We start from the raw sequence: 13,569 nt of genomic DNA on the forward strand, positions 1-13,569 counted from the left end.
GTGGACCCTTTTGAGTCATTAGCAGTCATCAGGCAACTTCTGAATGCAATTGGTTGCACTCAGGGAAAAGGGGGCTGAATACTTTTGCACGTCGCACTTATTAGTTTTTTATTTGTAAAAAATGTTTTGATTCATGTATAATTTTCTTTCCACTTCACAATTGTATACCACTTTGTGTTGGTCTTTCACATTAAATTCCAGTGAAATATATTTATGTTTGTGGTTGTAATGTGACAAAATATGGAAAAGTTCAAGGGGTATGAATACTTTTGCAACCCACTGTATATATATATATATTTCCCCTTTTATAAAAAACATCTAGTAGTTGATTTCATCTGCTGATGTTTCTCTCGAACGTTCTCCGGGTCTGATGCATGCGCAAAGGCTTATGAGTGAAAGTGAAGGATGCTCTGTTGGTGTCCTTGAAAATTCTAAGAATGCTGGCTGCGTTTCTCGGTTGTATTCGAATGATCCGTCTGATAGGAACAGTCTTCGATGATGTAGTGGTCTAGAAATGCAGCCCACCTGGACCACAGCCTAGCTTTTGGATCGCAGCTAAAGACTGCACTGAAAAACCTGTGGACTAATAAACTCGCTCACCTTTAGCCAGCGACAGGCGAGCTGTTCGTCCACTGGTTCAGGTGATTCCCGTCTTTCACGACACTGACCAATTGTCAAGGAGCTGGGCAGGCGGAGGCCGGCCCCGGCGCCAATCGGCAGGAAGAACTGGAAACCTGGAGGAGGAGACACTTTGCCTTCCTGGTAGCTGGTGGCCTCTGAATCCTGTGGGTAACAGAAAAGTTAGACTGTGCATGTGTCTGCTATGAGTTTTGTGTGTAGGAGATATAAATAATAACTCGGTCTAAAAATACACAGTTACATAATTCTTCAAATGATTTTGATGCTTTAATGATGTTTTAATGATCTCTGAGTGAGAAATGATTCAACTAATCGAAATGTTAGAACAGCTGAAATGTAGGCGCCACTTGGGTTAGATGAAGTCCAAGAGTCTCACTGATAAAACGCACTACCAGAATATACGAATGATTTATAAAAACGAGTGTAAATGTATGCAGGCGAACTAGACAAAAGAGTCATTTATAAATCGCAAATTACCTTAGAACTGAGCAGCTTTTTCAATACAGCCTATAATTTAACTGGTTCATTAGAGTTCATTAGCACAAAACAATAAACACCAACCTTAACAAAACCGAGCCGACTGTGATAAGTTATTGAGTGGTTGGTTAGTGTAGTGGGTAACACCTCTGCCTTCTACACTGCAGACTGGGGTTCAATCCCCATCTGGGTAAGCACCCTACGCTATACCAATAAGAGTCCTTGGGCAAGACTCCTAACGCTACCTTCACCTACCTGTGTAAAATGATCAAATTGTAAGTTGCTCTGGATAAGATAAGATAAGGCTTTAGTGTCATTCGCATCACATGTGGTACAAGAGGTGGAACGAAGTAGTGCACTCAAAGTCCCAGTGAACTCCCAAAAGTAACAATAAATAGTAATGTACAAATAAGGGCAGCGTGCCAAATGTAAAATGAGTTATTCTTTATACACAGTTTTTGTCACAAAAGCCGTTGTTTTTCATTGTAATGGTTTGCAGCGGAAACGGTCAAACGTGAGCGCTGTTCTCCAGGAGAACCCAATAAATCCATTCAGCAAATCAGCGCACAGGATTCAGGTCAGGTGGCACAACATGGGTGCAAACTGTTTAGATAGAGAAGCGGGATTGGTCTAGCGGCGGCGCTTTACACCACTCCATGTGACGCTTGGCATTGCGCATAGTGATGTAAGGCTTGCATGCAGCTAATCGGCCATGGAAATCCCGCCAAGAAGCTCCCGGCACTCAGTTTTTGTGCTGATGTTGATGCCAGAGGAGGTTTTGAACTCTTGAGAAAATGGCTGTGCTTTGATGCAAGTACTCTGGTGCAATTTGGCTGCTGCTTTACATCGGTTTTTGTTTGATTTGTATTGTTTGTGTGTATGACTTGATGGTTTCCTGCTGGTTGAGGAGTTTGCAATCATATCCACCGAGACAGCAGCCGAGAGCGATTTTCCAACTGTGGCTCAGAGGCTTCTTGGGCTGGCTATTTGGGTGACTCTGCATCACAACTATGACGCAGCCTTGACCGGCTGCTTGTGTGATGCTGTATCGTGGCTACAAGGTTCTCCAGATTTAGGACCTGATCGACGTGACATTGCAGCCTGGGCTGGCTGCCTGGATCAGTGGTGTTTGGCTGTGTTATGTATTGTTGACTATGTATTTTGATCCTCTCTGACTGTAAGGCATCCTTGAGCATGGGGCCTTATATAAATAAAAGTGATGATGATGAGGTTTTTCACAGGCAAAGTCCAAATGGGGTATTACGTGAAAAAAATGAAAAACGGTAAATGTGGGAATTTTCTCTGTTAAAAAATTTTGATAACTACTGTTTTATCTTAGTTTAATGTTGATTCACTGTATTATGGCCATTTTCTTCATAACAAGCATAAAATAGCATGCTAATGTCTCGGTAGCTAGCTAGCTAACTTTTCCGTTCCACCTTAAATAGTCCCCAGTTCTCACACCTGAAGCGCCAGAATGTAAGATGGAATGGAAAAATTCAAACAAGAATCTGGGGAATCTCTGACTTCAGCTTCATATCACTGAAGAATCAGGGGGGGTGATAATAAATAACTGCCCCCCTCTTTGAAGCCGTTTGATCCCTAAATGTAACTAAAGCCCAGCAGTGAGGAGCTGAACTTCACCCTCCTCTGCTGTCCCTGCAGACGGGCAGGGTCGCCTACAGAGCGGCGCTGGTAGCTGATAATGAAGTGATGCTCTTTTTATTTGAGAGTCCCATTTCAGAGGGAAGATTTACATCATGACCCCCGTAACTCAGTTCCAAGGGGTTAGGGTGACACAAACAAGGGGTAGGGTAAAAAGAAGAAATGGGACTGGGCCTAAGAGGTGCGTCCTGATACTTTTGTCCATATAATGTAGGAGCATGCCATAGCTCACCCTGACCAGAGGGGGTGGTAGGGGGCTGCAACTGGAACCAGAATGAGGAGGGGAGGGGGGTGAGGGAGGGGATGAGGGGGACAGACTGACGTCCAGTTTTGAGGCAGGGTGAGAGTCCAGTACATCTTTATCTGCAAACATACAAGACAGAACACTGTCAGTTACAAGTTTGAAATCAATTGTCATAATAATTATTACTTTAATCAATAATAATTCAATATTAGATTAGATTATCGCTCATTCAGTGAAAATGTAGACTGAAATGCTATAAATAAACCAACAGATACTTTTAGGCCCTTTATTCTTTATTTCAAGTATTTGGGGTAAAAACACAGTTAATGCATTAAAACGTCAACATGGTCTAATTATTACTGTTTTCATAATAAATAAACGCCACTTTTACAATGCAAGGCCTTCTGGATATTCATTTAATAGTTTAAAACCCAATTTAAAAAGTTGTTTATCTAGACAGTAAGCATTTTTTGCTCAGAAAAACACTAATATTGGAATAAATATGAATAACAGTGATATAAAAATATAGATTTCATGTAGGTCAGTGTGTCTTTAACCATTTCCAATCCTCTCCTTGAAGAAGTTCAATATTAACAGTAGTTTGCATTCATTTTAATGCCGTTCTTTCTTTTTACTAGCGAAAACACAGATGTTGTCCAGATAAACAATTAGCTTAGGTGCTTAAGACCTTTGCCTAGTATCCCATGTGTGTCTATTAGCGCGCTGACCTGAGTCGGAGTTGTGTGTGGGCCGCAGTACATGCGTCCGGGTGAATCGAAGCGGGGCGCAGATGGACGTTCTGAGGGCCCTGTCGCGGTTCGGGGAAATCTTCAAGTCCAGCGGCTCGTCCAGCGACAGCATGGCTGCGTCTCGAGGCCGACCTGGCTACAATAACCAATAAACAAGGAATAAATAAGAGTACAATCAGAGTCGATGGGGATTTTTCTTTCTCCCTCTCGGCCCCACACACATACGCATACTCGCAAAAGGCCTCTCCCTCTCTCGGGCTGGCTGCTTTCCGCCGCACGCAAAACAGCTGGAAAAAGAGGGTCTAAATTTACTCCAGCGACTGTAAGTCATTTACATTTCTTTCTGCTAGACAAGTCAAAACCCCCTTGCACACACGCACAGTTACATACTCCATCACACATGCACGCAGCACTGACGGGGTACAGTCGTGTGGGCGTCTGGCCTATGTCCACAGAGTGTGCCTGTCTGTGTGTGTGTGTGTGTGTGTGTGTGTATGGCTGCAGGTCAGTGAGTGCATTAGCCTCCTCTACTCCAGTGTCCTCCAGCAGGGATACGCGTTGGTTTTTGTTGTTTTGCTCATTTTGCACTGGTTTTGCATTAGAACATGGTTTCTTTCCCATCCGTATCATATGACACACTCATTAAGAAACACTTCAGCACACACACACACACACACACACACACACACACTCAGAGGAAACTCCCCTCAGTTCAGGAACGCAGACATTTGGCTCATACTGGCTCCTCCCTGGTCTCTCTCTCTCTCTCTCTCTCCGCTCACCTCTTTCATTCTCTCCCCCCTCGACACGGGCAGCGCTCCAAAAACACGCACACACTCCTTCTCTCTCCTCCCTGCACTACTTCTTCCCCTCCCTTCTCATTCCTCTGTGTTTTCGCCAGTTATTTTCCCTCCTTTCTTGCCTCCCTCACTCTCTTATGCATGAGCTCCCCCAACACGCACACCCTGGAGTGACTGATCCTTCACGGCTCCAGCGCAAACTTTCCTACATGACTTTTGAACATAATCGTGAACAATACGTTAGTCAAAACTTTTGAGTGCTGGCTATTAAAGTCACGCCTAAAGCTACGGTGCTGCCCCCAACCCCAAACCCGTCCTCTTGCACTTCGCTTTTCAGTTTTTGCCATGATTTAAAAATGCCAGTTACTCTTTACATTGTGTGTAAATTTCTCGAAGAACGGACCAAAAGAAACGGCCCAAAATGACCTGGATAAACATCTGGTTCCACTGACTTGCGTTAAAATTAAAGTAGGTTTTCTCCTTTTCCTGTAAAGATAACATTTTGGAGATTTTTCTTCTGACAACCGCGACTTATTCTCAATGAACTCACGCCAGACCCTTCCTCTCACCTGTGTTGGGCCTTTCGAAGCCACTATGAAACCGAAGGAACCTTATCGGACATAGCAGGGAGGTAAACAGTCTGACAGGCTGTTCGCTGTTGTACAAGGCTTACAATCAGACTTATCAGGCCCTAAATGGTCAGCAGCCCTTTAAATAGCTGCCCTGCACTCCTGCTCGTACTCTGAGGTCCTCTGATGCGGGTGGTCCCTCCCTTTAAATGCTCCCCTTCTGGGGGCAGACCCTGTAGTGTTGTGGTCACTAAATTACGGAACTCTCTTCCATTTGCAACGGCTTCACCCTGTGCACCTCTAAACGTTCCTGTTTTCTCTTTTGCTTTCATTCTTTCGTTCATTCTTTTTTAGTCGTGTGTGAAACTCCTTCCGTGTGAAATTCCTTAGGTTAATTGCTTTATTATGATCGCGATTTTCTTCCTGTAAAGTAGCCCTGAGTCTGTGAAAAGCGCTATCATTATTATTTGATTAAAATACAAATTTAAGCTTCTACAATTTTCACAATCCATCAGTCACAAGCTGCCTTAGCAAATAACCTAAGGCTGCGTTCACATTTCCAGGCTGAAGTGGCACTAATCACATTATTTGTCCTAACGTGACTCAGATCTGATGTTTTCAGGGCTGTGTGGACTCAGATCAGAATTCATGTGCTTTTATCTTCACTGCGCATGCGCCGTCATTCATCGTTACCATGGCAGCAGCAGCGGCGCCCAGACGTTAAAGCCTGTAAACGGTGGAAAAGCAGCTCGTCTCACCTTTTTCTCCTCCGTCTGGCTCTAATAATGAAGCTGATAGCCGATCAGAGTTAATGATCTTCTCAGCGAAGCTCGTTCTGCTCGTTAGTTTGTGCTGATGATGCAGTGATTCAGTCACGTGACGTTACTGAGGAGGAGGAGCTCATGAGGTCATTTCAGGACACTAGTTCATCACATTAATGACCGATTTAAGTCACTTAGCTAAATGGGTGAGAACCACTGAGTCAGGGAGATCGGATTTGAGGAATGAGGCTTGGAATGTGGACGTAGTCTAAGAGCTCTGTGTGGTTAAACTTTGCCTTCCTGCTCTAAACATGAAAACTACACCCAAACGAGCGTCTTTGCTGCAAAGCTGCACCGTCAGCAGTTCCGTTTAAATACAGATGTTTTCTTTATTTCACTGTAAAATGGTTTTGGCAGCTCGTCCTTCGTTTCTTCATGTGGGAAGAAGCAATTTTTCTGCTTTTATTCCTCCTCAGTAAATATGCTCTGATTGAAACAATGCTGCAAAGCAAACCATCCCTCTCTCCGCCCTTCCTCTATTCTACACCACCCCTCTCTCCGCCCTTCCTCTATTCTACACCACCCCTCTCTCCGTCCTTCCTCTATTCTACACCACCCCTCTCTCCGCCCTTCCTCTATTCTACACCACCCCTCTCTCCGCCCTTCCTCTATTCTACACCACCCCTCTCTCCGCCCTTCCTCTATTCTACACCACCCCTCTCTCCGCCCTTCCTCTATTCTACACCACCCCTCTCTGCGCCCTTCCTCTATTCTACACCACCCCTCTCTCCGCCCTTCCTCTATTCTACACCACCCCTCTCTCCGTCCTTCCTCTATTCTACACCACCCCTCTCTCCGTCCTTCCTCTATTCTACACCACCCCTCTCTCCGCCCTTCCTCTATTCTACACCACCCCTCTCTCCGTCCTTCCTCTATTCTACACCACCCCTCTCTCCGCCCTTCCTCTATTCTACACCACCCCTCTCTCCGTCCTTCCTCTATTCTACACCACCCCTCTCTCCGTCCTTCCTCTATTCTACACCACCCCTCTCTCCGCCCTTCCTCTATTCTACACCACCCCTCTCTCCGTCCTTCCTCTATTCTACACCACCCCTCTCTCCGCCCTTCCTCTATTCTACACCACCCCTCTCTCCGCCATTCCTCTATTCTACACCACCCCTCTCTCCGCCCTTCCTCTATTCTACACCACCCCTCTCTCCGCCCTTCCTCTATTCTACACCACCCCTCTCTCCGCCCTTCCTCTATTCTACACCACCCCTCTCTCCGTCCTTCCTCTATTCTACACCACCCCTCTCTCCGTCCTTCCTCTATTCTACACCACCCCTCTCTCCGCCCTTCCTCTATTCTACACCACCCCTCTCTCCGTCCTTCCTCTATTCTACACCACCCCTCTCTCCGCCCTTCCTCTATTCTACACCACCCCTCTCTCCGTCCTTCCTCTATTCTACACCACCCCTCTCTCCGCCCTTCCTCTATTCTACACCACCCCTCTCTCCGCCCTTCCTCTATTCTACACCACCCCTCTCTCCGCCCTTCCTCTATTCTACACCACCCCTCTCTCCGTCCTTCCTCTATTCTACACCACCCCTCTCTCCGCCCTTCCTCTATTCTACACCACCCCTCTCTCCGTCCTTCCTCTATTCTACACCACCCCTCTCTCCGCCCTTCCTCTATTCTACACCACCCCTCTCTCCGCCCTTCCTCTATTCTACACCACCCCTCTCTCCGCCCTTCCTCTATTCTACACCACCCCTCTCTCCGCCCTTCCTCTATTCTACACCACCCCTCTCTCCGCCCTTCCTCTATTCTACACCACCCCTCTCTCCGCCCTTCCTCTATTCTACACCACCCCTCTCTCCGCCCTTCCTCTATTCTACACCATCCCTCTCTCCGTCCTTCCTCTATTCTACACCATCCCTCTCTCCGCCCTTCCTCTATTCTACACCACCCCTCTCTCCATCCTTCCTCTATTCTACACCACCCCTCTCTCCGTCCTTCCTCTAATCTACACCACCCCTCTCTCCGCCCTTCCTCTATTCTACACCACCCCTCTCTCCGTCCTTCCTCTATTCTACACCACCCCTCTCTCCGTCCTTCCTCTATACTACACCATCCCTCTCTCCGTCCTTCCTCTATTCTACACCACCCCTCTCTCTGTTCTTCCTCTATACTACACCATCCCTCTCTCCGTCCTTCCTCTATTCTACACCACCCCTCTCTCTGTTCTTCCTCTATTCTACAGCATCCCTCTCTCCGTCTTTCCTCTGTTCTACAGCATCCCTCTCTCCGTCTTTCCTCTGTTCTACACCATCCCTCTCTCCGTCCTTCCTCTGTTCTACACCATCCCTCTCTCTGTCTTTCCTTTGTTTTACACCATCCCTCTCTCAGTCTTTCCTGTTCTACCCCATCCCTCTCTCTGTCTTTCCTCTGTTCTACCCCATCCCTCTCTTCGTCTTTCCTCTGTTCTACACCATCCCTCTCTTCGTCTTTCCTCTGTTCTACACCATCCCTCTCTGTCTTTTCTCTGTTCTACCCCATCCCTCTCTGTCCTTCCTCTGTTCTACACCATCCCTCTCTCCGTTCTTCCTCTATTCTACAGCATCCCTCTCTCCGTCCTTCCTCTGTTCTACACCACCCCTCTCTTTGTCTTTCCTTTGTTTTACACCATCCCTCTCTCCATCTTTCCTGTTCTACCCCATCCCTCTCTCCGTCCTTCCTCTGTTCTACCCCATCCCTCTCTTCGTCTTTCCTCTATTCTACACCATCCCTCTCTCCGTCATTCCCCATTCTACACCATCCCTCTCTCAGTCCTTCCTCTGTTCTACACCATCCCTCTCTCCGTCCTTCCTCTGTTCTACACCATCCCTCTCTCCGTCATTCCCCATTCTACACCATCCCTCTCTCAGTCCTTCCTCTGTTCTACACCATCCCTCTCTCCGTCCTTCCTCTGTTCTACCCCATCCCTCTCTTCGTCTTTCCTCTATTCTACATCATCCCTCTCTCTATCTTTCTCTCATTAGAACACTTTCTTGTCTGTCCTCCCTCTTTTTGAGGTTTTACTGAACCTTGTCCCCTTTTTGACTGTTCGTTTTCTTCTCTCTCGCTGTGGTTTAGTTTTGGAAACATTTCTACCTTCGTGTCTTTTACTAAATCATATTAAAAGCAACAACTTTCTCGTTTTTCCCCCTCTCTCTTTTTTCTTTCTTTTAACGGCAATGACTCTTTCCATCCAATGCTCTGGCCTTGTCCAGCCCATAAGACACGCTAACACACACAAATGTTTCTGTGAGCCAGACGGAGTTGGAGTGTCTGTTCTTATAAAGAAGCAGCTCACACACTGATCCATAACAGGATAAGGGCTGAGCACAAAACACAGTTGACTAATGAGCCACTGATGAGGAAGAAACAACAACTTCCCAAAGAGAAGAGAAAAACACACCCCTCCTTCATTCTTTCTCCTTCCTTTCAGGTCTTTCTTGTGCCTTTTTTTTTACGTTCGAACATCTTATTTTAAAGCACCGTGAGAGCGACGGCTTAAAGGCAGCCTCTGTAACTGTACAACATCCAACAGGTGACCTGGACACTTGATCAAAAGCTCAGGGTTTCAGTCATGTGATTTTTCTGTTGTGGCCACCATATTTGAAATATGTTCAGAAAATCAGTTTTGTCTTCACCAGCATCACAGGAGCGATTGTGAGGTTCAGCTGGACTCATCACCCCCAAAGAGCCTGGTATTCGGCCAGGTCAACTTCTTGGGTTCTGGTCCTCGATCATAGGAGGGAAACAATCAGCTAATTAACACAGATGTGATCACATCTCTGTAGACCTCTTAGTGATGAGGGGTTTATGCCCTGCAGTCCTGCTATAAAATCCCTCTCTATGAAGCCGTGACCAGACGGTTGCTGACACAGTCTAATCACGTCCTGCACTGAGACTCTCAGTCTGTAGACAGCTGCTCTTCTATTTTTTCATCCTTACCTATTGGACTAGTGCACGAGCATTGCGGTCAGTGAACATGCGCTTTCCACCACATTTTCCAACCCCTTGGCAGTTATGATTGTTTACCTCTGGATAAGTGAAGCAACGTGACGGTCTGTTCTTTTGCGCATGAGGGTCAGTTTACGAGCTGATCTGTTCAGACTGATGTTGCTTATGCGTCACATTTAAAAAGATTTTGTGAACAACCAAACAAAAAAATGTGATTTGTTAAGAAAATAAGATCTGGGCCACTTTTACCTGCTTTGTGAACACAGCCTAAACGTTGCAGCCGTAAATGTGATGTAAACTACTTCAAAAAGTATTCTATGGCAGATTTCCTGTTTGCATCACAGCACCGCTGTTCCTGTCCTTATCGCTGAATCACGAAATGTCACTACTGCCTTCTTTTCTTCTTTTTAAGTTATTTAAAGATGGAGCAACAAACTTTGATTTTAATTTTTCTTTTTTTTATTTATTAGAGCTGGAGATGCTTTACCACCGGCCACGGATGAGATGTTTTACAGTTTAAACCCTAAACTTATATTTAAAGTGTCTCCTCGGCCGTCGTTTGCTCTTCTGCTGACGCCGTTATGTTCTTGAATCCTCGCAGGCACACAATGAACCTCGGGATATGTTGGCTGACTAAGATCCACCCGTTGGATCCTTTGTTGCCATGGAAAAGAAGGACACATTTCTTGGTCACATATGAAGGAGCTTTGAAATGGGACGGCCTAGTCGTGCCGCTGTGACGCAGTCGGCCTTCAAATGCAGCCTCTGAAGGCCACAGCTAATGTAAAGAAATCAGAGCTGGTATGTTTCTCTAGGATGAAGCATCTTTTCATCAAAACACACTTCATGCGTTATGCAGCACATTACGTTGAAATGGTAGAAATTGGTGGATTTTGCTTTTTAAGGGCTGGACTTAATAAAAAGACTTATTTCTTCTCATCCCTACAATGCCAGCCATGCCATGGGTGGGATGTTGTCTTCATGTAGTTCTGTGAAGGAGGATTTTTTTTTGTCCTGTGAAACTACAGATACTGGGCTAGTTAACAAGCCCCCATTTGTCAGCCTGGATTGTTTCCTTCTGTCATCAAATTTCTCTGCATAAATTTATAGAAGTAACAGTTTGTCTTGCTGTCTGGTGCTTTGCAATCTCAGTTTTCATCGTTGTTAGTGGGTTTGAGGGTTTGAGTGCCATTTAATGACTTATTAACCCCTTAAAATCTCCGGTTTATTACATACTAAGGTCCGTTATCCAGTACCTACAGGGACTTCAGTGCAAACTGGCTGAGCTATTCTTAGGCTATAGGAGTGTGTAATAAAACTTTGGGCGTACCGACGGCCCTGGCCTTTTAAGGGGTGAACTCAGGTTGAGGGGATATACTTGTAATACTTGATGTTGCTGTCAAAAATGACAGCATAATCTTCCAAACACAGGGTATGCAAAAGCAGAAAGCCTTCATTTCAGTCTGAAAGGGTTACTGCCGCCAAAATTCAGCCAAAGAAATCTCAGATCTGTCAGAACAAAAGCTTGTATTTCCAAAACGGTAACTTTACAAGAGGAGGAAAAAACATTTTTGCTTCTAATATAAGTCAATGCAACGATGTTTTTCCAAGTCATTTTGAGCCGTTTATTTTGGTTCATTCATCATGAAGTTAAAGAGTGACAAGCACTTTGAAATTAAGTCTAAAAACTGAAAAATAAGTTACCTTCTGCTTTTCAGGCTGCACTTCTTATTTATCATCATAGCATTTTTGTCATTGTTGAGTCAGAGCTTGATTCCTCACTCTGTTTGTTATTCTAGTCTTGTTCTGTTAAGTGTTTAAAGGCAAAGAAAATCATGTACAGTACTGTGTGTGTGTTTGTGTGTGTGTGTGTGTGTGTGTGTGTGTGTGTGTGTATATATATATATATATATATATATATATAAATGTGTCTTGGGTGCCTAAGACTTTCGCACAGCACTGTACATATAAAAAGACCTGATGCAGCCGACAGTGTTGTGCATGAACATGTTCATATGAATGTCGTTCATTGAACACGTTAATACTTTGTGTGAATGCTGAAATGAACGAATCACTTTACAAATAATGAACCCCGCTCCTGTTTTACGGTACGCGGCATGACGCTTCCATAAACACAGCCAAATGTCTGGTGCGAGTGGTAGAGACGAAACTGCAGAAGTTGGTTTGTTTGGTCATCTGAAGGAGTTTTATGAACACATCGAATTTAAAATGACACACTGAGTTGAAACATCGAAGCATTCTCGTGGAATACATGTGACATAATGAGTGCAGGAAATCATTAAGAACTACGATGCAACAACCGCAGAGTTTACCCCACCAACTGAAGCTCACAGCGTTTTGTAAAGGACCTGCTGCCTTCCTTTCACAACAATCGGACAAGCTTGTACTGGACTAACTACACTGTGGGAAGTCTGCAGCCTTTGAGTAACGTTAAGGTTGAAAAGCCATCGTTCATCTATTGGTGACTGGTTTGCAGCCCAGAAGTCAAGAAAGCAGGTAGCTTACCGAAAATGTTGAACAGTGCATTCAGTGAGAGTACAGAATAATTCGTTTAGTTTCCAGAGGTGGACGAAGAACACAAACCATGTACTGGAGTTAAAGTCGAGACCCCCAAGGTAAAATATTCCTCCAGTAAAAGTAGAAGTTCCTCCCTTTAGACCTCAACTTGAGTAAAAGTACTAAAGTATTTCCCTTCAAATGTACTTAAGTATAAAGTAAAAGTACTAAAAGAGTAATTCTGGCTCTGATGTCCTGTTATCATTTTTATAACCAGACTGGCTTCATGAACTCATTTCAGGTGAAAGTCCTCCAGCGTCTCTCTTGGTAAACCAGTCTTTTAATAGAACGTCATTAATTAGTGACGCTGACGTCTATTAAAATGATCAGAAGCACAAAACACTGAAGGTAAACAGTTTCCATCAGGGAGAACCGAGTGGCTCTGAAATCACTTTTTACACACAAGCAAAGTTTCAGTTTCAGATTTATTTACAACTTAGTTCCAAGTTTAAGTTGAATAAAAACTGGCTTTAAACTCAGGATCACAGATGAGCTCCTTTACTATGTTGATCTGTAGGCGTCTGTTCATAAACATAAACCAGCCCAAACTCATTTACTATAAAATGAAATGGTGTTTGTAGAAATTCAGAAAAAAGCCGCGTCAGTCTCGACTGCATATGTGGACATATTTCTATATTGAGCTCTATTTACACAAAGTTAGGTTAGTTCATCATTTATGTTGAACAGACTCTCCCAAAGTTTTACGCTGCTGCGCTGACGTTGAACCGCGTGCTGCACTGGGTCGGTATGACCAACAGGTCAAAACCAGCTCTAAACAAAGTGACCGCTGGGCCCTGATTGGTGCTCTGGCTTTGCGCTTCTTTCGTTTTGACATGTTACGTTTTTATACACACAGAAACCAAAAGGAACGTCAGATTTCTCAAAATGTAGGAGGAAAAAGTCAGATATTAGACTCTGAAATGTAGTGGAGTGAAAGGAAAAAGTCGCCCAGAACGGAGAAACTTCAGTACAGATACACCAAAAAATACTAAAGTACAGAAACCAATTACATTTACTCAGTTACTCAGTTACTGTCCACCACTGTTACTTTATGAGTAGCAATGATTATGGGTTGGTAAT

At 44.6% G+C, this 13,569-nt stretch overlaps 1 protein-coding gene across 1 annotated transcript in view; it reads right to left on the bottom strand.

Moving 5' to 3' along the window:
* The window catches only part of glis2a (GLIS family zinc finger 2a), a 37,727-nt gene that overhangs the window by 13,036 nt on the left and 11,122 nt on the right, over nucleotides 1–13,569 (bottom strand). Inside the window, exons 2-4 of the mRNA XM_017686846.2 lie at nucleotides 3,754–3,910; nucleotides 3,014–3,144; nucleotides 601–783 (exon numbers count right to left, since the gene is read on the bottom strand). Of these exons, the coding sequence (XP_017542335.1) occupies nucleotides 601–783; nucleotides 3,014–3,144; nucleotides 3,754–3,886 (447 nt within the window). The 5' untranslated portion in view covers nucleotides 3,887–3,910. The remainder of the gene's footprint in view (nucleotides 1–600; nucleotides 784–3,013; nucleotides 3,145–3,753; nucleotides 3,911–13,569) is intronic.

The sequence above is a fragment of the Pygocentrus nattereri genome, chromosome 25 (genome assembly GCF_015220715.1).
Source record: "Pygocentrus nattereri isolate fPygNat1 chromosome 25, fPygNat1.pri, whole genome shotgun sequence".
NCBI lineage: Eukaryota > Metazoa > Chordata > Actinopteri > Characiformes > Serrasalmidae > Pygocentrus > Pygocentrus nattereri.